General features: G+C 43.0%; 1 protein-coding gene across 1 annotated transcript in view; it reads right to left on the bottom strand.

The window, feature by feature from the left end:
• EXT1 (exostosin glycosyltransferase 1) overlaps positions 1 to 26607 on the bottom strand; it is a 314014-nt gene extending 287407 nt beyond the window's left edge. The window contains exon 1 of the mRNA XM_010863424.1: positions 25381 to 26607. Within this exon, the coding sequence (XP_010861726.1) occupies positions 25381 to 26342 (962 nt within the window). The 5' untranslated portion in view covers positions 26343 to 26607. The remainder of the gene's footprint in view (positions 1 to 25380) is intronic.
• Between the last annotated feature and the right edge of the window lie 6 nt (positions 26608 to 26613).

The following is a 26613-nucleotide window of genomic DNA, read 5'->3' as shown; positions in this document are numbered from 1 at the left end:
AAAGAAATGTACAAATGACTGGTTTTATAACCCAAGCTTTCCCAGACAAGCTCAATGGGGAAGACTCCAAATCCCTGCCTGGGAACCTTGATGAGAACCTAGACCAAGGAAATTATAGGGTTTAGAGAGTAAAGATTCTAACTCTACTGAGCTAAAATAAACAGGTCTTATTCTGTTTATGGTATGGTCTGAAGTGACCATGTTCCAGATGCTACCTGACCCACTGTAAGCCCTCTCATCAGAGTTACTACAAAGCAGTCTGTCCTACCTGCTACAGTCTGAATGTTTGTGTTCCCCAAAATCCACATACTGAAACCTAACCACTAAGGGGGTAGAATTAGGAGGTGGGACCTTTGGGGAGGGGAATCAGTTATTAGGTCAGGAGGGTGGGGCTCTCATGAGAAGGATTAGTGCCCTTATAAAAGAGACACCAGACAGATCCCTCATTCCCCCCCCAACATGTGAGGACATAGCAAGAAGGGGTCAGTTTGCCCCATAGAAGAGGGCTTTCACCAGAACCTAATCATGTTTATACCCTAATCCCAGATTTCCACCGCCACAACTATGAGAAATAAATGTATGGCGCTTGTAAGCTACCCAGACTGTAGAATTTTGTTAAAGCAGCTTGACCAGATTAAGACACTACCTCTGTACTTGCTACACGGCATCTTCCTCAGGCTTGGCTGTGTGCACATCCATCTTCCTGACCCAACTATAGGCTCAAAGACTGTGGGCATCAGATCTTTATTCAGCAGTCTACAAACAAGCAGTAAACTAAACTGGGCATGTTACAGAATTCAGCCACTGTCAAGGTTGCCTGATGGAGCATCAGGGTCACTGGTGAAACCTTCAAGACAGAGACACCCAGAACCCCACTCCTTGAGATGCTGAGTCCTTGCATAGCAATGTTTTAAAATAGTCCCTGGATGACTCTGAAAGCATAATCCAGGCTGAGATCCAAGGCGTGGTGTTAGTTAAGCATTTTCCAGGTACCTGAGCCCAATCTGAGCTAGGGTCAAACACTAACCCTATCTTATTCTTTGAGTGATTCTGGGCAAGTCATTTGACAAGTCTAAGCCTCACCATCCTGTAAAACAGAGACTGACCAATACATACCAAGTGAAACCTTTGCAAGGATAAGTGTGAGTTAAGCATAGTTCCCTCCTGATGATACACTCTTGGTGTTTAATCCAGGTCAGGTATTTGGGCTGGGAGTCCAAAGCACAGGGCTTTCTACAATCCATATTGCACCACAATAGATGTAAAGTGAAAGAGGAGAGTGAAAAAGTTGGCTTAAAGCTCAACATTCAGAAAATGAAGATCATGGCATCTGGTCCCATCACTTCATGGCAAATAGATGGGGAAATAGTGGAAACAGTGTCAGACTTTTTCTGGGCTCCAAAATCACTGCAGATGGTGACTGCAGCCATGAAATTAAAAGGCGCTTACTCCTTGGAAGGAAAGTTATGACCAACCTAGAGAGCATATTCAAAAGCAGAGACGTTACTTTGCCAACAAAGTTTGGTCTAGTCAAGGCTATGGTTTTCCCATGAGTCATGTATGGATGTGAGAGTTGGACTGTGAAGAAAGCTGAGCACCAAAGAACTGATGCTTTTGAACTGTGGTGTTGGAGAAGAGTCCTAAAAGCCCCTTGGACTGCAAGGAGATCCAACCAGTCCATTCTAAAGGAGATCAGTCCTGGGATTTCTTTGGAAGGAATGATGCTTTTAAAGCTGAAACTCCAGGACTTTGGCCACCTCATGTGAAGAGTTGCCTCATTGGAAAAGACTCTGATGCTGGAAGGGATTGGGGGCAGGAGGAAAAGGGGACGACAGAGGTTGAGATGGCTGGATGGCATCACCAACTTGATGGACGTGAGTTTGAGTGAACTCCGAGAGTTGGTGATGGACAGGGAGGCCTGGCGTGCTGCGATTCATGGGGTTGCAAAGAGTCAGACACGACTGAGCAACTGAAGTGGACTGAACTGAGGATGAGACTTTATTGCTAACAAAGTGCAGATGTTTTAATCACCAGGTATTAGGTATCACCCACTAGCACTTCTCATGCAAATATCTTGTAACAAATTGGTGAAGGGTTAGGAGAAAATGGTTTTGAAAGAGGTGAGTAATGTTCAACTTATATCTTCAAGTTAACAAAACAATACTTGGAGATCAAGATTATACAGTATGGAGACAAGGATGCCGAGGCTGTTAAAATAATACATAAGCTTCCTTGGTGACGTTGCTTCTCCAAAGGGAACAATGGGATGAAGGGTGAAGAAAAAGCATAACACCTTCAGAATTTGGATATTATTGTGTGTCCCCATTTTGTTACTAAAGTCATACACCATACCTTAACTCTGACACTATGACAGGCTATACTTTGAGCATCCAACAGAAGCTTCATTAAAAAGTCCAGGTTTCCTTTAGATGGGGTTTTTCTCTCTTCTCACTTTCTCTTGCTTTCTTCCTTCCTTCTTCCCTCCCTCCCTCTTCCTCCCTTCCTTCCTTCCTTTCTCTTAGTATTCTTAGTAGAGAACATATTACATTCGCGGCCTAGTGAAAGACAACACCATTTCTACAATAGAAATCAGTGGGGAAAAATAATTTGCTTAATAGACATTCATTTACTGCAAACTTTAATGGAAGGCATCTATTATATAATTGGGAACTAAAAGCCACATTCTCACATATAGTTACCCATTCTATGTTATTCGTGTGTGTATGTGACTTCACTTATACAAAAAGTGGTGTTTTTACTTAGATAAAATGGAGTTTTTCCACTGCAGAGCATTTAAAAATAAAATGCTTATCTGTCCTGCATTTTCGCCACCAACGAATTCTGTCACTGTGTATTCCCCCGATAATCTATTTTAAAGGGACATTTCAAGCAGCAGAAAAATAAAGAATATTATCCCTTAGATGAATCTGACTTGTAAATAAGGAAAGCTATTAAGTGCTTAGTGTTTTGGGTCTATCGTAAACACTATAAATAATCTCAGACTATACAGCTCACTTGACTTTACCCAGGGAGACTTCCCTGTTTTGGTAAGGAACAGCACCATATTGGGCCAATTTTCTGGAACCCAACCTTTATCCCTTTAAGAATAAAACAAAATAAAAGGTGGGAGGGATGAGGCTGTCAATCAACTAAAATAAAGAGTGTAAGAATGCCAGCAATGCTTGTGTAATGCTATGTCTTGCTCATTAAATGGCTAGTTATGGTTGTCAACTACCTAAAATTTTGTGAACGCACAGAACCAGGTTTTTTCACACCATCAGTATTTTTATGGGATTGGAAGTCTCTTTGGATAAACCATTTTAAGACCCAGAGTACAAAAATAATCCATCCTGAAAATGCCTTCTATTCTGAGTTCCTGGCATAAAGCTATTGTGTCCAGTGATTTCATATTATGGCCTTCCACACATAAAGGAAATGCTCTGAATCCTAAGGACTAATTATATATCCCCAGACTTCCTCTTTCCACAGAGCTTTTTAATTGGGTACTTTAAGTTGCCAAGTATGTTCAAAAATGGTATTTCAAGTAAGCACGCAAAGTAACTGCCGATCTAGAAGTGGACTATCCAACCTCCCCACTTTGGATAAGGAACTAATGCTCTTATTTAAAGCTATTTGTTTTCCAATAGATGACAACAGAGAAACCAAGTATTAACCTTATTGAATTCATCTGCACTCACAATAATATGAATGTTTTAGTATAATTTCAATGCCAAAAGATAAGGTGAGAAAGGGTTAGAAGTCTAAAATTAGACATCATTACTCAAACTGGACGTAAGTATATGTACTATATAATAGATATATGTACTTTATTACTTCCTGTAAGAAATTAGTTTAATAATAGACAGAATGGGGTAACTATTTAGGGGCTTACCTTTGTGGTAGACTCAGTTATTTTTGAAGCCTCCTTTCTCCGATAAAACCCTGGGCTTTGATTCAAGAGAAAGGGGTCGATATCACATACAAGGCTCTGCAACATCACACAACCACATAAAACTGTCACCGTGAAATACTGCACTGCATGATTTTGTTACTGCTTCTTTTATTCTTGCAGCAATGGACACACAACCTCAGAGGATGAATTCACCACTTCAGGCTCGCACCCAGCACTGGATAGGAACAATAAAAATGGTCTTGGGAACAGGAGCCCCCAGGGATGTAGGCACTACCATCCAATATGACAACAGATCCGCCTCTGAATTAATAATTTTTATACTTTCCACAATCTGAGGGGTTTTTTTTCTTCCCTCAGACAGGAGTACTCCTCCATTTCCCAAAAGAAGCCCAACCCCAAAATTAAATCCAATGCTACTAACCAGTGAGCAAATTTCCATCATCAGATATTCATATACTAAAGCTAATACCTTAGCTTCAGATTATAACTATGGTTTTCAAAACAATTATCAGGCATTGGCAGGAATCTTTAACCAAGGATCAGAACATCTGAAAATCCTATCAAAATGTATGCAAAAGTTTGATGTGTGCTTTTTTGAAAAGAAGGTTTTAAAATATACAGAGTGGTTTGTGACCCACCCCTCCAGAAAATCAACACCTGATATAAAATTGTTTCTTTAATTACGGGGAAAAATCATAAATGGAGCTATCCCAATTGAACAGAATATTGAACAGGAAGTAAATATTTCCCCCTTTTTAGCCTAACATGTTTACCTAGAGAGAATGTGATGACAAATCTTTGTCATTTACGCCATAATAGGGAAAAAAAAGGCTGGATTCATGCATGTAATTGGGAAATTTTTGTTGTTATTATTGTTATGTACTAATGTACAAAAGGGATTCTTTATAGTATGAGCAGAATTTTAAATGCTGGTAGAAACAAGCCCATTCTCAGGCTTATAAAACAAGCCTTTACAGATAATTATGTTTTATTACTCTTCATTTTATGGGGATTGTGTTATACAAAACAAATACCAGATGCCTATTTGTTTTATTCATTTCAGGGAGAAAAAAAAATCTTACAAGTACCTCTGCGAATAGAACTGCTTTTAATTAAACACAATGCACAAGGAGCACATAAAAATTAATACTGTTTGAAGCCAGCAGGTAGAAAGTAAATGTATCACAAAGTAACTGCAGAAGACCCGGCTCCCCCCTCCTAGATGAGCTGAGAAAGAAAACACTCCCAGGCTTATTACTCCAGAGCTGAAATCAGCAAGTGATACTATAACAAGGTCATTCATATGCTTGTTTGGGGTAAATTAAGGCCAATATTCATGGAAACATAAAACCTGGAGGTGAGGGGGGTGGGGGGGATAGTCTTAATGGCACCTGTATTAAACCATACCCCACATTACTCTCCTCCTTGAAATCAGGCAGGTCTGCTCTCACCCATTTGGGTAAAGCTGTTGAGATGGAATGAAACAGGTTCATTTCTGCTCCATCAGAAAAATGCAAAGTGATTTTTGGCACGGTTCTGACTTAGTCTGCAAACACCACAGAAGGACATGTCAAACACTGGCTGCTATCTGATTAATACAGTCATGCTTAAGGGGGGAAAAAAGTAAGGGGGAGACAGAGAAAAGAACAGCCACACTAAAATTTGACAGTTTCTTCCTGACCCCAAAGACATAAATCATATCTGTTCAACTGTCAGTTCTAATCAGAAAGTGAAAACTCAGCATGCAGCATTTTAGTCCCACAATGAGAAACACTTGACTTTTTTTTTTCCATTTGCTTTTGCTTTGTTTGTTTTTGATCAAATCAGAGTAAGACCCACTCCCTACCCTAGTCTCAGACTTTTGATATCATCTAACCAGTTATGATTTGTACTCACTTGTGCTGAGAGAGAAAATAAACAGACACTTTGAAAGTACTATGTGAAGTAGTGCTAAAAAGCTTTTCCAAATTACATTTATTTAAGAGGCCACACCCCAAATTTCACTGTCTGCAATTCTGAATCTCAGAGAAGTCTCAATTTCTGTGAAAACATTTCTTTATTCCTGTACATAGACTTACATTTTTTCAGTTAACAGACTTTGGTCCTTTAGTTAAATCGACACACTAAACTGTGCATTATTTTTGTATTTTAAAAAGCAATTAAAATCCTAAGGCTTTTTAACCTTTAAAATAGATCTTTAATCAGGCATAGGCAATTGAAAAAAATACACCACTTAAACTACTAGTTATCCCCGCCCCCTCCCCCCAAAAAAACATTCATTTTGCTAGAAGTATACTTAGTGTACCGCTTTTGCTTGGACCAAGAATGGAGGCTAAATATACAGGAAGACAGACTACGATCAGGATTCAAATGCCACACTTGATACCCTGCTGTAACCTAATCAAAGAATTATTTTCACAATGGAATACCATATAGCTATTAAAACGAGGGAGAGATTTGTATGTACTGACATGCAACAGTGCTTGATGTATAATTCAGCGATTAAAAAAAATTACAAAGGAGGAGATTGTGTGTGTGTGTCTGTGTAAAATAATCCTATTTTCAAGAAAATAAATAATATGCTATGTGCCTTGAAAACAGGATAGATACACTCAACAGTTCAAGATGATATATGGGTGCATTACAGGTAAGTTTCACTTTCTGTAGCATCTGAACTTTGAACAGTGCTCAAATATTAGTTCTGCAATCTGCAATCGTAATTAAAAAAACTTTCTTTTCTCAAACACTCACTGGATTGTGGTTTACGCTATAGCTTTGGGTGGCTCTATCTTAAAAGTTAAATGTAAACTCCAGCTTCTGAGATAAGAACCCTTAAGAGTTAGAACAGCTTGATTTGAATGGCAATAAGAGGGGTGACGTAGGATAAGGGAATTAGGGAACAGGAAGAGAGAGAGAAAGAGAGAGAGTGTGTGTGTGCGTGTGTGTATGCATGTGCACACAACCCTCACAGGAGGGAGGGAGGGTTACTAAAAAAAGACGAACTAAAGAACTAAAAAGCAGCGGCAGAGAGTAGGGTGGGTGACTCAGACGAGAGGGAGGGTTTTCGTGAACAGCCACAAAGAAATGCCTCTGACAGTCCCTGGTTAACAGCCAGAGAGGACCCAGGAAAAAAGAGGTGTGTAAAACCCATCCCTGTCAAAAGGTGGTGGGAGGTGACAGGAGCTGCTCTTCAGAGAAGTGAGTGGCAATGGAAGGCCTGGAAGAAAAGAATGAAGTAGCCTAGAGACGAACCCTGGAAGCTGAAAGCCCGCTGGCAGGAAACAGCCCCGGGTGCATGAGGCCACAGAACTGCATCCCTGGGTCTTCCGTGTACAGTCTCTGAGGATGGGATTAGAGTTCAGAAAGGCTGAGGGCACCAAGAGTTGTTGGCTCAGCACGGTAGGCGGTGCCCCATTCATTAGCAGACAGTGGGGATGGAGATTCTGGTCCCAGCAGCAAGGCTGGTCCCTTCCTGGGAGGGGGCAACAGAAACACCAAAGGAGTGAGCAGAGGCTTCTTCTCCTGTGGAGCTGTCAGGAAAGTCCACCACACTTCCCTACAAGGAATTCTCTCTCTCGGCCTGCCCTCCAGGAGGAAGCGAACTTTGAAGCAATAGAAACTGTACCTGGCCAAGAACCGAGGCCTTAGACAACACAGTGCAGCTCAAGGGCCATAAAGCAGGCTTTGCAGGATATTACGGAATTATGACCGGGAACCTACCCATAGCTAAAATGACAGTCAGAGACACAAGTTATTTCAAAGCTGCAAATCATCATCTGATTTTGGTGAATCTCTAACTTCACGGGGCTTCCCTTGTGGCTCACCTGGTAAAGAATCCACCTGCAATGAAGGAGACCCAATTCAATCCCTGGGTCAGGAAGATCCCGTGGTGAAAGGAATGGCTACCCACTCCAGTATTCTTGCCTGGAGAATTCCATCGACAGAGGAATCTGGCAGGCTGCAGTCCACGGGGTCACCAAGAGTTGGACACAACTGAGCAACTAACACTATGCTTAACCTAATGTTGGGGGGGCAAAGAAGGGGGGATTGTTCTAAACCTACTTTTTCTATTCAATATCCCCTCTGGGTTGCTTATTCCAAACAAAATGAAAAAATTCTATTAAGTTCCAAAAGTCTTTCTTTCCACATTTATAGGTCACCATGGCCAAAGATACTCATTGGACAAATATTTCTAGAGGAGCTACTATATGCTCAGCACTGTGTTAATACCAGGAAAACAGACGAAAAACAAATACACAAGTCTAAAGATAAAACCTATGATTTAAGTCTTACTTAAGTCCAAGTAGAATACAAAGTATGAAACCTCCAAAAAACTTTGTGATCAAAAGATGTCTGGAGGCAAATAGTAGAGACAGAGCCTATTACGGTTACTCTTCCACCATGAAATGAGGTGCTATGTACTTGGATCCCAGTAAATTTTTTGGCTCCCTTGGTCTGTATTTGAAAAAGATAGATACTAAAGAAAAATTAAACTAAAAAACAATATTTTTTTAAAAAACAAAAAATTCCAGTATATACACCATAGTCTTACCTTCATCTGTTTGGGTTCTGGAATTTCTAGAGCAAAGAAAGGACTTCAATGGGCTAATCAAATGCAGTAAGATTTAACTAAGTACCTAGCAAGTCAGCTACTGAAGTGGGGGGTGAACTCTGGGGGTACAAAGGAAAAGGAACCAGCTTTACCCAAGTATACACCTAGAGAGACAAAATAGGTATCTAGGGAGACAAAACCTAAATAATTACAATGCACAGTAGAATGATGTAAGGTTTAAAACTGCCCCAATCTAAATTCCAGAACTTCCCCAGGCCCTGAATGACAGGACATAAGGAGGTCCCCCAAAGCTTGCTGACCTCTAACAGAGGGGTGAGGAAGCTTCAGAGAGTCCGTGCACACGTGATGGAAACAGGCCCTTAGGTTACCACCTCAGCTGCTGTGTGCGGACAGAGCAATGCTTAATCCAGGCTTCTGCTGATGAGCTTGGTGATAACCAGGGAATGCCCTGGGCCTGTTGATTTATGCTCCACTATCTGAAAAATCACTCGGCCACTTTTCTACCCCCTCAAGGGGAATTCAAATGACAGGTTTCAAATGACAGGTTTTACACCAGTCCTGAACCAAGGAGCAGACTGAGAAAGCTGCTGTACCTGGGAATTCCAAAGCAAGTATCTTAGATGTTAAAAGACATGTCAAAAAATCCAATTAGTTCACCTCATCTAATTAAATGAGCTAACTGGAAATACAAAATGATCCTTTTATCTCTACTACTACCTAAATCTGCAAGTCAGCTTACTGGGAGAAAGAAAAGCAGTTTTTATTTTGTGGGGAAGAGATGAGCGCACTGTGGGACAAGGAAAGTGGGACAAAAAAAAAGTTCCTGATTCTTGGTAGAAAACAATATGCAACACCGACCCAATAATATTCCCAGAAAAAAAAATGATTTTGAATATTTCCTCCACATACAAACACAAGATTAGAGTCGCTATTATGAATAAAATACACATCTGCTTATTCTCTGCAGCCAAGCAGTATTATGTTTGAGATGACGGCGGAAGGTCCCACTTACATTTAATGAACTGTCCCTAGAGTCTCTTTTGCAAAAGCTGATGTTAAAGAACACGCTATAGGATTCCGTGATTTACAACAAGGATACGATCCTGTTCTTTTGGGGGCGGGAGGATGTAATAAAGTGCCAAGGGATAAGGTGTGGCCCGTGTGGTACATGTTAATCACACAGTCAGGCCCGCTTCAGTATGGAATAAAGTAGGAATCAGATCACATCTGGATTTGGTGGCAGAAATGGTTATTTCAGAACAGCTCCTACCACATGTTTGTTCATAATTGCAGCTGTGTCTCTTGAGAGAAAGAATGAAAATATAAATTACGATGTGTCTGAACCCTCCCAGATCTTCAGAACACAGGCTAAAATTTCCTCCCCAACGTTCACCCTGACTGCAATTACAAGTTTATCATCAAGGGTAGGTACAGCGCTGCTTTAACTTAGCACGCAGAAAGGGTCCAGGGGTCTGGTTCCTGCTGCAGCTGATAATGCCTTCCTAAAGAAAAGCCATCAATTGTTAACTATCATGCAAATGTGGGAAAGTAGAAAGTTATTCACTGTTATCACTTCCTGATTTGCTAAGTACCCCATCGTGAGGGGACTGCGCCTCCATCTACTTGAATTGAGAGAAAAGAAAAAAGAAAAACAAATAGTATTATCTTCTCTGTCTCAAGCAGGTTTGGCTCAGAAAGTCATTTCAGGTGATGCCACCGGCACGTCTGCCAGTGTTTTACTGCTTTTTCAAAAAGCAGGAACAATGGATGGAAGCGGGGGTGGGCGAGGATGGATACGTGCATATGTATGACTGGATCATTTTGCTGAGCACTTGAAACTATCAGAACGTTGTTAATCGGGTATACTCCAAGAAGAAATAAAAAGTTTAAATAAGGAAAAAAAAGAGGCAGGAACAAGATTCATGTCATCGCTCAGCTTCACAGAATGGGTGGGAAGCATGATGTGTACGTTTGCAAAAGAAAAAAAAATTCTAAGACATTAAGTCATATTAGTGATCTGCATCCTTGGTGAAACAACTTCTGGGAAATGAAAATCTGTTGTATTTTGGCAACAGTTACAACAGGTGGTTGGAATTCTGGGCACTTGCCAAACCACCTAGAACTTCTATATGACTAGCAAGCTACTGTATCACACTGCAGGTTACAGTTAGACTGAGCTATAAACAGAGCCAATGGAAGAAATGAAAGGGATGATAAATAGACACAAGGGGTAAATCGGAAACTGTACAAGACAAACGTGATTCAATGGCACAGGAAGATTAACGACAGTAACAATGGTTACTGATCGCTTACTGCGTAAGCACTGTTCTAAGCATCTTATGTGTAATATTCACTCAGTCCTCACAGTCACAACCCTATGAAGTAGGAGTTATTATCATCCGCATGTTATAAGTGAAGAAATGGGAGGAAAGAAGACACCCAGGGTTTCATGGCTGGTGGCAGAACCACCATTCAAGCCCCTGGCTTCCAGAGCCCAAGTGCATGACCTCCATGCCACACGGTCACACTCCTGGAAGTCAAGAGGCAGGTGCTCCATTCCCTGTTCTGTCATAACCAGCCACATGACCTTGGGCAAGTTGCCCAACTTCCCTGGATCTCTACTTCCTTATCTATATAATACAAGAGTTACATCAGATCTTTAAGATGACGCCAATGATCTTATTTCTCCTCCTTCCAGATAAAACTGACACCGCGATAGCATGACTGACACCAGGCTCCTCTCCTCAGATGAAGAGACAGATGCAAAGACACACAGATGTGTGTACAGACAGACCTGCCAGCTCCAATCAGGGGCGAACTCACAGGACTCTGTGCAAGAAAACCAGTAAAGGGAAACCTGAGGACCCAGCGAGGCCCAAAGTGTCACCAACACCCCTAGAATACCTACTTCATACTTGGAATTTAAGAGCACTTAATCTCTGAGCTTATTTTTATAAAAACTTTAGATTTATTTTGACAGTATCATTTACAGTAGCCAAGACACAGAAACAACCTAAGAACAGATAAAGGAAATGTGGTCCATATACACAATGGAATATTATTCGGCCTTAAGAAAGAGGGAGAGCTTGCCATCTGGGACAACACAGATCTTGAGGGTATTATGCCAGGTGAAATAAGTCAGAAAAAGACAAATACCATATGATAGTCATACCATATGAATACCACTTGTGAATAAAAAGGTGGTCAAAAAGTACAAACTTTCAGTTTTAAGATAAATGGTCCTGGGGATACAATGTATAGCATGGTATCTAGAGTTAACAACACTGTAACGTGTGTTTGAAAGCTCTTAAGAGAGTAAGTCTTAAAATTTCTCAGCACAAGAAAAAAAGTTGTAAAAATGTATGGTGATAGATGTTAACTAAACTTACTGTATAAACATTTCACAACATATACATATTGCCAACATATAGGAGGACTTCCCTGGTAGCTCAGATGGTAAAGAATCTGCCTGCAATGCAGGAAATTCAGGTTTGATCCCTGCACTGGGAAGATCCCCTGGAGAAGGGAACAGCTACCCACTTCAGTATTCTTGCCTGGAGAATTCCATGGACAGAGGAGCCTGGCACAGTACGTGTATATATATAATATTCTACAATATATCTATATAAATCTTCATTTGGCAAATCATTATGATGTACACCTAAAACTAACACAATGTTATATGTCAATTATATCTCAATTTTTCAGAAAGGTCTCTTTTGATATTTCATCCTTGTTATTCTCTTTTCAGGGAAGGCAATGGCACCCCACTCTAGTACTCTTGCCTGGAAAATCCCATGGATGGAGGAGCCTGGTAGTCTGTAGTCCATGGGGTCGCTACGAGTTGGATGCGACTGCATGACTTCACTTTCACTTTTCAATTTCATGCATTGGAGAAGGAAATGGCAACCCACTCCAGTGTTCTTGCCTGGAGAATCCCAGGGACAGGGGAGCCTGGTGGGCTGCCGTCTATGGGGTCGCACAGAGTCGGACACAACTGAAGTGACATAGCAGCAGCAGCAGCATTCTCTTTTACCCTACTTGGGTCACTTCTTAGAGGTGGCTAAGTCTAAAATAAGTGGAGGAAAATACTACTCCTTCTCTGAACTTTACTAAACATTTAGGTACTTAAATTTTATCTTCATATAGAATACTATTCAATTTTTTAAAAAACATGTAATATAGCTCTACAATCTAAATACAGAGCATATTATACATTTCCAGTCTCTGAATCAATAAAAGACTGACGACCCTACACTTACAGATTTGCAACATTACACTTGCAATGCTTAAAAATGCAGTTATCATAAAAGGTGTTGCTTAAAGGTAGCTTTTTTAATGCAGTGTGAATTTTAAAGGAGCACGTGGCATTTAAGAAATGATGTCTTCAAGAAAAATTTATTCTCTGTTGCTCAGTAAAGCTGAAGCATCTCGGTATTAGATCCGTTCTGATTAGATTTTCAGATTGCTTCAGATATACAGACCTAGAAATCATTTTGGAAAATGACCTTCCCAAGCTTTGTAAAAACATAAAATATAATTCATATTTAATCAAGTGTCATATGATGGCCACCAAACCAGAATCCTTATTTAAGACCTACTAAGAAGCCAAGTAAGTGTGATCCAGTGTCTTCTCTCTGATCTACACACCTTGAATACTTCTACGCAATATCCGAACAATTCCACAAGCTAACACAAACAAGTCAGCAGATTTTTACAGGCAGGAAATGGAGGCCAATGAGAGAAACAATGGAATACCTTCCCTCTGCTTTTCTTCCCCTTTGCTTTTTAATTAAATGATAAATCTCAATATGAATTCATTAGAAGCCTGATAGCTCAATTAAGCACCGTGTTACTATATACTCTGGGGCAACGCTTCAATATCAGTTAACAGAGTTGGGATGTAACCTGAGCAGGAAATGAAAGCCAAAAGTTATATTCGACCTACCATTTGGGAGAAAAATTGCAATTAAGGGGGGACAGAAAGTCCCAATATCTACAGACTGTTAAAATTAAATGACAAAAACACCATAATGGTTTCTCCTGTAGCAATAAATTCCTTAGATTCACATTACATAGTAAAGCCTGTCAGTTCATTTTAATTTGGTTTCACGGATAGCTTATTCAACAGAACAAGAACAAAAAAGAAAAAGAAAGGAAACTACTGTGGAGGGGCAGAAAAAGGTTATTGGGAGAAATATCCCCTTTGGAAATAAAAAGAAACTGGGTGAATCAGTAAATGATGCACTTGGGGAGAGCACGGGGATTCCTGGGCTGTAAACCAAAGACAGGGACACCTACAGACCCATACATTGAATCGATAGTCAGCCGCATTTTGATTAAACACAGTAATCAAATAAATACATGTTAAAGAAATGTAATTAAATACATGTAAAATAAATGAATAAGTGTGATTTACCAAATTAATTTTTTAAATTTACAAATAAACGTAACTTGTTTAAATAAATGTAATTTCTCTTTTTCATTTACCCACCAAAAACTGAGTGCCCAGTGTGGGTGGGTCAGGCACAGTGCTAGGCTGTGAAGATACATCAGTGACTGGGCTCAGTGTCCCTTTACCAACAGGGCCTTCCTGCCCCCACATTTACTGTAAATGCCCCACTCCCATTCTCACTGTGCATCCACATCATGTGGTGAGCGTTTCTAAACACCTGAACTTCATCCCCCAAGAGTCTGATTGGCCAGGACTAGGACCTGGGCCCCGTTTCCAGAAGTTCCCCAGGTTGAGAGCCAATATCTTCACCCCTTTCCATAGGTTGTTTTCTTCCCAGGATCCAAAGCTTTCTAACATAGGCACAACAGACATGGTTATCAGTCTCCAATCGTTAGACTGGGGCCATCACGGGACAGGAATGTGTGTCTGTTTGGGTCAGTGTTGAATCCCCAGTGCCTGGAAAACAGCAGGTGCTCAGTAAGTATCAGCTGAGTAAGTTCAGTGAAAAACCAACCTGAATCCTCCCCTTAGGGCCTATACAATTTCTGGAAAGAGAGAAAAACAGATAGTTAAACAAATGGAAAAAAACACAGCCGTGCCAGGTAGAACAGTTCTACAAGAGCCCAAAGCAGGGGATTGTGAGACGTCTGGGGCCTCAAGGAAGTGACTCTGGAAGAAATGAACGGAGCAGGGGACAGCTTTCCAAGAGAGAGACAGGAGGGCATGAGGGGAAAAGGAGGAAGAGGAGGAATGAGACTCCACTAAGAGCCTGAGGACAGAAAGGCAGGTGGAGCTGCACCTGCTCCAGCCCCACCCCCACCATACTGTATGGAATGAACAAGAAGCCTCGAAGGCAAATCCCAGTACCATGGTGGCACGGTCCTATGTTTATCAGTGCTGCTGCGGATGCTTCCCACCAGTCTGTCAGAATGCCAGCATTTATGCAGGATGTATGAAATCCATTCCAGATTTTCACCCATTAGTCCCCATGCTGGACGCCCCTAGAAAGGGGAAAAGCAGGACATGTGCCCCAACGCACCATCCAGGCAGCCTCTAAGCTCTAGACAAGTGGCTCTTCATCCCCTTATGGGCACGTTCTCTCTCTAATTCCTAGCCTCCACACTCCACACCTGGGGCAGCTCTTTACCTGAGCCCAGGGCCCAAGTCACTCGGAAGACTAGTCAATCAAAAATAACTAGCATCACAGGCCCACACAGCAATACCAGAAAACTTCGTATTTCTCATTACAGTACTGATATGTATCATAAAACCCCAGAAATCTGAGTTAGCAACAAATACCAGAACTTTGATACAAATCCCAAGGACATCCCTTGTACCCCGAGCCCTTGGGGAACTTGCTGAGCTTAGTATTAATAGATAAGCTTTCAAATGGAGAGCTTCTTTTGAGGGCCACCAAAATATTTTTATTTTCACCACAGGGGTTAAAAAAAAAAAAAGTTATAAAACTCATTACATGCTCCCTGACTTTCTTAAACAAAGGCCAGTGTACACAAGTGATGGCTTGTGGTCAGCACTATGCCATGGCATAGTTTATCCAATATTTACAGGAGCTCTGGTCGGTGTGACCGCCACAGAGCTAGGGGACAGGACCCACAGGCACACGTATGGGATATCTGTAGGACACGCTCAGGCTCTGGGCCAGCTGAGCTTAAATGGCAGGGCTTCTTGGATGGATAAGAAGATGTGGTGTATATATATATATATATATAAAATAGAATATTACTCAGCCATAAAAAGGAACGAAATTGTACCATTTGCAGAGATATGGATGGACCTTGAGACTGTCATAAAGAGTGAAGTAAGAAAGAAAAATACCATATAATATCACTTATATACGGAATCTAGAAAAACGATACAGATGAACTTATGTGCAAAGCAAAACTAGAGACACAGATGTACACACAAACATATGTACGGATACCAAGAGGGAAAAGGGACAGTGGGATGAATTGGGAGACTAGCACTGATACTACGTATAAACTTAGCAACCAATGAGAACCTACTGTAGAGCACAGGGAACTCTACTCAAGGCTCTGTGATGACATAAATAACAAGGAAATACAAAAAAGAGGGAAAATATGTATATGTATGGCTGATTCACTTTGCTGTACAGCAGAAACTAACACAACATTATAAAGCAACTACACTCCCATAAAAATAAAAATAAAAAAAAAAAATTTCAGGGCTTCTTTACTTCTTCTGGGTGTTGCCACTTCCCGGCCTGCTTCCTTCTATTTGGGTTGCCAGCTGTCCCTTCTTCCCAGACCTGCCTTCCCAAGAATCCCTCTCTCTTTAAATTGATTGCTTTGAATCTGCTGTGGGCTAAGAAACCAGATGACCAAGCTGGTTAAAACTGTCTCTTCTTCAGTAAGATGAAATAAATTCTAGGTGAGAAACACGAGTGATATTCTATAAATCAATCACGCTATTGTTGACGCATGTGTGTGGTCTTTATGACATCAACTCCAGCTGTGCAGAAGCAACAATGGCCAACGTGAAGAACGTCGGCGCAGAATGCCAATGGCCCTTGGTTGGTACCCCTGCTGTGTGCACTTAGGCAAGTCACTTATAAAGATTCTCTGAACTTTGTTCTGCATCTCAAATGCATATCTTCCTGCTTGGGTGGACATAAAGATTCAAGAAGATACCGCCCATTACCCAGCACATGGTACGCTCTCAAGAATGCTATCATCATCATCAACCAGGCTCAAATCTGTCAGTGCCAACAGGATATGGCTTCAACAGTGTTTACCACAGCCAACTTCCCCTAACCACAGCCCCCGTTTCAGGAAGCAACTTTAGGCTGCTCTTTGCAAAAGGATAGCCACCAATTCAATCAAGAATGACAATCTGACAGGGCAGCCTTTTAACTGATGAGGTTGCCACCAGACCTAGAGACGTGGCCTAATACAAATGGCTCTCCCTTGAAGGAGTAAGGATCCCCAGGGCAGCCAAGCAGGCTGGTTTCATCCAGCGCCTGCATGAGAGAATTCAGGAAGGACTGGCCCGTGGTTGGCAGACACACACAGGGACAGAGGTGCCAGCCAGGGCAGAGATGAAGGTCCAGATGGAGATACCCAGGTGTTGTGCTGGGTCCTGAGAACTCACTGGAGCAGTTCCAGTCCAGCTTCTGTTCCCTGTGCCCTTCACAATAAATCCTGTGACCTAAGGTGGCCTGAGTGGTACTCTGCTCTTTGCAACCTAAGGGCCTGTGGAACCAACCCATGCGGTATTCTCCCAAAAGTTACCCTCAACCGATCAGGGTGCCGAAGTCACCTGCAAAAGTGACCATCCGCATTCTTGGAGCAGTCGCCCAGGAAACTTGGAGGATGTGGAGGCAAGGCAGTGCCTGACTGCCCCAGAGACAGCCCACTCCACCTTCTCGTACCCTTGCCCCAGCCCACCTGCAAGCTCCAATGCCCATCTACATCTTTCCACAGCCCACAGAAACAATGGGTAGCCTTCCAGAGCACCTACCACAATTTCCTGAGGATTACACATCAAGAGAGAGGTGAGCAGTTATTTCTGTGGCTTAGTAAAGAGCCAAGTTATGAAACAAAGCAAACCTCTGTGGCTGATTAGAAAATGGCAGGAAGATGGTTTTTAATAAACACCACCACCTTGCAGAGCACATTAGCATTTACCAGTTTTTGCATCAGAAGCATGCACCCACACTACCTCCTTTCAATGTCCCAGCGAGGGGTTGTGATCCCCACTCACAGATGTGGAAACTGAGGCTGAGAGGTTCATCACCTAGTCCAGAAATGTGTGTGGATCAGTGACTTCCCTGGTCCAGGGTCGCTGCACTCTTCTAAAGGGCTTTGAGGGAAACAAGAAGGTACACAAGACAAGCAAAGTTCTCCAGAATACTCACTGCTGCTCAAAGCAATTACGATGCAAAGAGAGCCTAACTAACTAGGCCTAAGGAATTCGGTTCACTTTGTTTTCTCTCTTGGTTTTTTGCTTTCTTCTTTTCTTGGCCACACAGAGAGCCTTGTGGAATTTTAGTTCCCTGACCAGGGATTGAGCCCAGGCCCTCAGCAGTGAAAGCGCTGAGCCCTAACCAATCCCCCCCTGACTTGGTATTTAAATCACTTAGAATAGTGCCTCATTTGCACTTAGAATCCCAGATCTGACCTGGACACCCCTCAGGCAAAGCCACTACCTCAATTCACCTCCAAAGAACTGTAAACTCAACAACCAAAGAGAAAAGAGATGAGGGACTTTGAGCGACTGATACAATTAACTTAAAAAATGACACCTACCCAGGTTAGCCCCACAGATTCTGAGATCCCAGGAAAGGACTGCAGAATGCAGGGAGGAAGAAGTCTACTCAGTAAGAGACACAACAGAGGGTTTTGGCTCCAGCAAAAACAAAACTTCAAAGGGACCAGAGCTGTGGGAGCTTCAAAGACCCCCTGCAGGACCAATTAACACCTACAAATGTTTATCTAAGCAGTCATTTCATGATGGCTACTTCTCTAAATGGGTGCTCAGACTCACCTCAAGAACAGCTATTCCTCCAAAAGGGATCTGGGTGGGGGCTGGGAGGAAGGAAGTGCTGTATTTTCCGAGAGAGACCTTAGTCAAGAAGAAAACAAATCCTCAGTACAGTGACATTCATCACAGGCCCAAGTACAAGAAAAGACGGGAAACAAGTTAAATCTGTTAACTCAGAAAATGGAAATCAACTAGGATATAGCCATGAGTTACTAAAAAGAACTACGCAGCCATTAAAAATCCTATTTTAATATTTTAATAGGCTTTTCCTATTTAGAGGGAGAGAAAAATGCTCTGGGATAATGTTAAGAAAAAAGCAACATGTAAAAATACATTTAAAGTCGGACTCTGACTTTATAAAACCCACTGAGGAGGCTGGCCGGAAGTTTGCTGTGTTCACTCCTGGATGCCCCAAGCTCCAACACCTATGTGTCTGGCACAAACAAGACACTGAAAGAAAATGTGTCAGATTCATTGTTTACTATTAATTAAGCAGTAATTAACATATCTGTAGAAGGTACTTGGATATGCAGAGACAGAATGACATAATCACAGAGGTGTACATTTTGGTTATAAAAGGTGAGCTTCTGAAGTTTAACAATAGTGGTGAGCTCTTATTGTGGGGATTAGAGAAGAAACTTATTTTCATATTCCTATCTTTTGCATTTGCCTAATTTTTCACAAAAGCTCTGCATGCTGGTTGTGGTTGTGGTAGTCACTCAGTTGTGTCCGACTCTGAGACCCCATGGGCTGCAGAGCCCACCAGGCTCCTCTGTCCATGGGGCTCTCCAGGCAAGAATACTGGAGTGGGTTTCCATTCCCTTATCCAGAGGGTCCTCCCGACCCAAGACTCAAACCCAGGTCTTAGGCTCTGCATAACTCATAATTTTTTAACCACTGTTTTTCCATAGGGATCCTGAGGGTAGAGAGTAGTGGTGTGCTATGCTCTAGAAACTTGGCCCATTCTGTCCGAAGTGGAACCTTCCAGCGGGTCTCCCACTTCTACAGGATCACCCCTTCTTACCTGGGGCAACGATCACTCCTGTACCATCTCACAGGTTCCCTGACACCTAGTGTGGTCACTCCAGTACACTCTCACGGGTTCACTGACACCTGGGAGAGGGCAAACTCCGCAAGGTGCTATCAGTGAGGGCAAAGGTCACATACCATTCACTGCCTCACTTTTCTGGGAAGAGCTTTAGGAGAGAATGAAAGCCAGAATCTACACAGAGTTATTAACAAGCCTTGAACTGAACGGAAGAGTTGAAGGAGTTCAATGCTTTTGCTGTTCAGCCATTAAGTTGTGGTCTGACTCTTTTCCATGGCATGAACTGCAGCACGCCACGCTGATAAATGGGGCCATCTTGATCCCATCTCTGAGCCAAATTTTTCCTTGGAAAACGTGTATAGAAAGGAAATCGGGGTGGGGGGGTGGCGGGTGGAGAGATATGATGCACAAACACTGGAATGATATTAAACTCACACACAACTGTGAACAGGCAGACATGTTGTTTGGCTCTTTAAGGTGGTAACGTCCTGTCGAGGGAGCACTGTCTTCGGCATTCAGAATGCCTGGTTTGGACACCACCGAGTCCTCACCGGACGCAACTGTGGCTCCTTACTTGACCTTCTCGAGGCCTGCACTCCTATCTGTAAAATGGAGATCTTACACTGGTTGAAAGGCTTAAGGTGCTAATAAAGGCAACCTGACGTCAGGCACTGGACAAACGCCATGCAATTGTGAGGAGGTCCTTGCGCATTAGAGGAACTTGGTCACTGGGCAGAAGAGCTTTGAAGGAAGACCAGATGGTTGTTGAGCTCAAGGAAATGCGAACTCCTATGTTCACATCCAGGCACAAACATGCTCCAGAGTCTGGGGCATCTAGTGACCACTGAGCCAGAGAGGTTCCTCTGAAGAGGCGGGAAAATGACGGTCAGGAGGGAGCAGCAGGCTTCAGAGAAATGAGAGGAGCCACACAGCTTGGGCTGTAGCCCCCATTCAGGCCCCACAAGCTGTGCAGCCTACAATGATGCACCTCACCAGAGCAGGCCTCAGCTCATGCACCTGGAACGGAATGTGGCCTGATGAGACACCCATGAGCAGAGGAGCCAGGCCCTACCAAGCACAACCTTTGGTGTTACCTTGGCATACTCAAGGTCATTGTCAGCAGGTGTCTCATTGTCACAATTCTGGGGAGGCACATCCACAGGCCTTCCAACAAAGGGAACACGCGTTTTGGCCAAGTCTATGCCATCCAAAGCTGATGTCACAGTCACGGGGACGACCAACGTGGCCTCTCACAGGCAGGGCCTTCCTAGCAAGCCATTCTCTGCAGGCTTAGGTCAAGGCCTCTACTGGCAATGGTCATTTGTTGAACTGGACTCAATCAATCTACAGTGTCTTTAGCAGTAGCACACAGAACCCCAACCTTTAGGGATTCCTTACAAACCAGGTTCTTGAGCTCTCTCCAGAAAGCAAGTTCAGAGGAATTGAGAAAAGTGTGGGGGTTGGGGGCGGGGGGTAATGGGGAAGAGTGTTAGAGAAAGTTTAAGAACCTCAGTTCAAGAAGACACAATTGTCAACTTCAAGATTAGCCTAGGGCTGGCCTTAGCTTTATTTTAAAACTGTGACTTTGTGGTTTATTTTAGAAATGTGTTGGTGCTACTGTACACCTGTGGGGGAAAGGGTGCTTCTACATTTAAAACCTGAGAAGCACAATTTCCACCTTTCATGCCTCCAAGGTTCCCTGCTGGATCGCGAACTGGCTCAGGTGTCTAGGAACATAGCTTGGGAAAAGGGGGAATAAACACATCATTTACTTGTACACATTTTGTACTTGCCATGAATGCATCTGAATTCAGCTTCTCATTCAGTGAATTAATTCCTTGAGGCCAAACTGAAAGGTTCCCACAACTCCTACTCAGACACAGCAGCTCCAGGGACCTCCAACTTAGTTGGCAATGAAAAGAAATATGCAAGCCCGAGAGCAAAAGTTCTCAAGTCTGACAATGCCCTTTAGTAGTGGCTGTGCACCAACTCCTAAAACTAGATGACAAATTATACATCTATGTGCCTTCTTTTTTTTTTTCCCACAAAGCTTGTCCAAAGTCTTTATCAGCTTCCCAAATGAGTCCAAGAGAAATCCTATAAGAAACACCATCAACAAGGACCTTCCAGTGTCTGGAGAGCTTTCAAGTGTGTTTGTAATTAAAGATAGAATATTGTAGGTCAAGGAAGAGAAAGTCAGAAAAAGGTTTACTTTCTAGGACTACCCCTGCCACGAACCAGTTTTCTGACCTTAAGCAAATCCATCAGTCTATCCCTCAGTTTCCACATCAGCAAAAGGAGGATGTTTGGAAGTCGAATGATTCCTTAACCTCGGGACCCTTAAAAATACCAGGATTTTGAGCTTCAACAAACACAGGAAAAAGGTGTCCAAAAGGCCTGCACAGAATCCTGCCTGTTACCAGAAGAGCACCTTAAAATATTCTCCACCGCTTTCCTCGGAGGGGTCAAAGATAGAAGCCACCTCTCATTTCCTTCTCTTTCTTCTATTTCAGAAAGCCAAATTTGAAGTTTCACAATAATGCCCTCTGAAGGGATCTGAACTACGTAGTTCATGCAAAAACTACGGTCATTCTGTAAGAATGCATAAGAAGCTCAAAAGATGTAAAATAGAATTTCTCTAAAGCCTCATTACAAATCATGTAATCACCACATCAACTTCTTTTAGCCGGCGTCATCTACATCTGTGAATATATGTAACTGATGAAAATTAATTATGAGTGTCATAAAAATGGATGTTCTAATATAATCCTAGACGTCTGGGTCACAACTATTGCTCTATTACAAGAGAAAAGTCTTTCCCTTTATTCCACGTAGCTCTTCTATACCTTTAGCAATAAATGTCTGCTTTTCACAAAAGTGACGGTGAGATGAAGAAACTAAGTATTTATTGTCACTTAAGACTAAATTTCACTAAAAGCAACTTTTTTAGTTGTACATATTCTATGGTATCCTAACTTGGCCATGAGACCGTAAATTTTCAATCTAATTATCATTCCCCTAATTGTAGAGCAAAGTTATATGTAGTTACTTGTGGTAGCAAATTAAACTGAAGCATTTTCATAGACACTTGGTAATAAAAAAAAGAAGTAAATGAAAACAGATTCTGTTTTCACAAGCCATTATCAAGTGAACGCTTATAGAGTGCCCTGAAGCCATCTAAAACCCAGTCTACCAAAAGATAAACTAAGGTTCAAGATGATGAATCAGAAGTCACACCATTAGGCAGTATGAGAAGTCGAACTTAGATAACTTCTATAGACCTAACTGCAACATCCTCCTCTAGAATGCTGGAACGAGATTAGCATTTGATTGGAGGAGTTCTGTGTCTGATACATGCACGGCTGACTTCCAGAAAACATCAGGATAAATAGCAAAGTACAGTAGTTGGGCTTACTTCAGAGCACAAAACAGGTTGCCTGCTGTGTGAGCATTCTCATCACATCAGAGCTCATTCTTCATCTTCATATCTTCCAAAGTCAACGCAATAGGCAATCGTGTTTGCAAACACCATTTAGCAACGATAAAGCATCCAGATAACTCAGTGAGAGGAATGAGTTAAAACTCCAGGTCAACCAGGCCAATGAATACAATGTTCTACAGCACCATCCCATCCCAGGAAACGAGGTTAGCACTGGAAAGTATGCAAAAGAGGAATGAAGAAAATCCAGAAGTGGCTGTGAAAGAAACCCCTGCTCAGGAGAAAGAAGCAACTTGCCTTCCTCACTAAATGCCACTTTTCAAAGGAGACTCAATCCTGAGGGCCTGACCCCTTGTGGCCTTAAAAATAAACCAAAACAAGGGCGTGGGTATCAGATTTCTTGGTGCAATCACAAAGGGGTCAAAAATTAGGGAAATTTAATGAGCAAAAATTAAAAGTTTCTAGAAAACGAACCCCTCCTTCCCTCATTGCCAAAATCTCTAGAAAAATGCTTCAGCAGAGAATGTAGACATTTAATATTCATTTGAGGCCTAGGAAGGTAAAGCAGATATGATTGTTGTATTGGATGGAGGGTGTTTCCCAAATAAATGCACAATTCCAATTTCTTAAGGTAAGATCTCAGGTCCAGCTCCTTTGGAAGAATGAAGACCATCATGATCTTTCTACAAAATTCAGTAAGACTGCTTTAGACTGAAAGGTTAAGACTTCATCTCGAGTTACTCCACCATAAACCAGACAAAGAAATTCTTCAAAGGCTATGAGCATTTTTTTGTTACAAGCACCCACAGGAATAGGTCAATGTAAATGTCGTGTAAACAAAGCGTTCATTACCAACCACAGTTCCTTTTGTGAGAAAAATTGAAGCCAGGGCAACTGCACCCAACATTCACAGGTAACTGCCCCTGAAGCAGGGGACAATTTAGATTCATAATTGACCCTACAGCCTCAGGCTTTGCTTATGCTTGAAAGGCAAGAGGTGTTGGGGGTTGGGGAATCCCAGTGTTTGATCCCTTCTCCTTTACTGTCTACGATCAAGTACAGGAGGACTTGAACTTCCTTTCCAGTCCCTCCGACAAGAGGCCTGAGTGTCTGAGGAAATCCACAGACAACAATCAAACCTTTCATTTCAGGGCCCTTTCCCCACCATGCCCCTTCCGGTTCCAATCAGGTCTGCGAAGCGTTTCCCCTATTCTGCATTTCATGAATCAACTGCAAAATCCGCCAACCTCTTGTACTCAGCGGAGAGGTTCCCCTTGCTTCCTTGGGTAGCACAAGGCTGCTCTGGTTTTTAACTGGCGTAACGTGGAAATGCACCGTAGGAGCTCACTAACTCTTTCAAAGCCAGACACAAGTTGAGTAACTAGAGCTCCCACCCCATCGACCAGGAAAGGGACCCTCCAAGCTCAGATTAAAGCCCATTGGTGGAAACTAGTTTTGACAGCCCCCCCCTCTCTAGTCCAGTGTGTCAGTTACCATCATTGTGAAGGAAAAGGAAGAGTGAGAAAGGCTACAAAGTCTCCAGCTCAGTTACTTAGCAACTGGACAAAACTTGCTTCACTCCAGAGGGTGAGGAGGCATCTCACCACGCATTCAGAGAGTAACAGTCTCTGATTTACATGCAAATTGATAAAGACAAAAGGGAAGAGGAAATCTAAATTAGCAACTGGAGTTTACTGCAGTAGAGCTGAGGCCCAGATTTACAAACAGCTTTCTCCCAGGGGGGGAGGCAGGATATATACATACCAACAAGCACACATGAATGAATGCATGCGTGCATGCAAGATCACAGGCCCTAACCAGCTTAAAGTCCCCCTTCATAAAAGTCAATGCCATCTGGGAGTAGGGAAGAGACAGGCACAGAAAGTTTAGGAGCTAAAATTAGAGCACTTCCACTACTAACACACATTTAAGGTTTACGGAAAGATGACAACTGGAGGGTGGGAGAATCCCAGGGAAAGCAGCTTCCCCTCCCTCCTCGTGAGAACAGCAAATAAAGCATCAGTCTTGGGTGGAAGGTCCCTAGATTGGGTGGATTTAGAGCCTCTGGGGTCCCTATAACCTCTCACAACACTCTCCTGGCTCCGCCGTTGAAGCGCAGGTTCCAAACTTGGATCAAACTCACACCCTTCATAGAAGACACATCACCTTGAAGGTTTTCCAAGCAAGAGGGAGACACTGTCACCTACTTGGCCCAAGAAAGTGCTCCAGGCTTTTCCGTTTGCCCGAGGAGCTCCAACTCTGGGTCCTCAGCTCCGAGCCACACACCGAAGAACCAGGCTGCTCCATCCCAGGCTTGGAGCAAGAGGAAGAGGACTGGAGGGGCTCCCCTGTCCCACCCCCATTCCCCAAGCTCACACCTGGACCCAGGTGAGCAAGGCCCGGGGCTAACCCGCTGAGGCCCGTCACTTACTTCTCGTACTCGGTGTTGTCCCGGTCACAGCGAGAATCCTTGTGCTTCTGCCAGTCTTTGCCATGCTTGCAGGTGGTGAGCAGCACTACGTCCTCCCCGTTATGGACGTGATATAAGGCATTCCTGGTGTCTGACCCTATCCCTGTCAGGTACCTCTTCCCCTTGAAGACCAGCATGTACTTCCTGAGAGGAGGGATAGTGTTAAACTTCAAAAACCCCCTCTCCCCTCCTGTCCTGGGATGATCCTTAGAAAAGAGGGGAATAGAAACATCAAAGTTGGGTCGGAAGTTTTCAGTACTGATGCTGGCTTTAGCCAGCATCGCCTGGCCGATGTCAAACCCCACGTCCTCGGTGTAGTCAGGCCAAGTGCCAGAATATAAATTAAAAATTAAATGATTCCTACCGTTGTTCCACAAGTGGAGACTCTGCACTTTGGATCTCAAATTGTGCACATACTGAGGTGACAACTGGTCTCGGTCTAAAGTGTCCAGACTCAGGACAAAGAGGCACGCCTGGCTGGGGTCCGAGGTATAGAACCTGGAGCCCTCGATGGCCGCTAGAATGTTTTGGTAACTTTCAGCAATTTTCTCCCCTTTTTGCTGTGGGTAGACGTAGACTTTGAAGCCGTTTTTCTTGCAAAGGGTGAAATCGAAGCAGGACTCCATGCGGCACTTCTTGCCTTTGTAGATGCTCGAGTTGGCCTCTCGCTTCTGCCGGGGCGAAACGTGCACACTGGAATCCTCGTTTTCCAATTGATCCCAGGGAACGAAGGGGCGCAGAGCGTCCGGGAAGCGGGGCCAGAAATGATCCGGACTCGGATGGTGCAAGCCATTCCGACCGCTGTGCTCTTCTCTCCGGCTGTGGCTTCTCGATGCCCTAAACTGCAAGCCTCCGAAATAAAACAAAAGGGCGAGACAAGAGCCAGCTGAGAGCAGGATGAAATAGCGTTTTTTGGCCTGCATGTGTCCTGCCTGGGTCAAGAGGATTGTAAATAAACACAAGAATCACCCAAGTTTCCCAATCAACACTTTCAGCTCCAGTCCGCCATCTTCCCGCCCGTAAAGACTTCAAACTCTCCGCTCCCACCTTCTCTGGATGCCTTTCCCCAAGCCGTGGACTGATCCAGCGCATGTGGGCGATTTCTTTAACTTTCTCCCCTTCGGTCTTTCATCTTTGGGTTGCACAATGGAAGGGAGAGAGCGGGGCGAAATATCTCGCACCCAGGTCGGGCGA

Source organism: Bison bison, unplaced genomic scaffold, assembly GCF_000754665.1.
Source record: "Bison bison bison isolate TAMUID 2011002044 unplaced genomic scaffold, Bison_UMD1.0 scf7180017864491, whole genome shotgun sequence".
NCBI classification, from domain to species: domain Eukaryota; kingdom Metazoa; phylum Chordata; class Mammalia; order Artiodactyla; family Bovidae; genus Bison; species Bison bison.
Note: the sequence above shows the minus strand (reverse complement) of the source record. Positions and strands in the feature narration are given on the sequence as shown.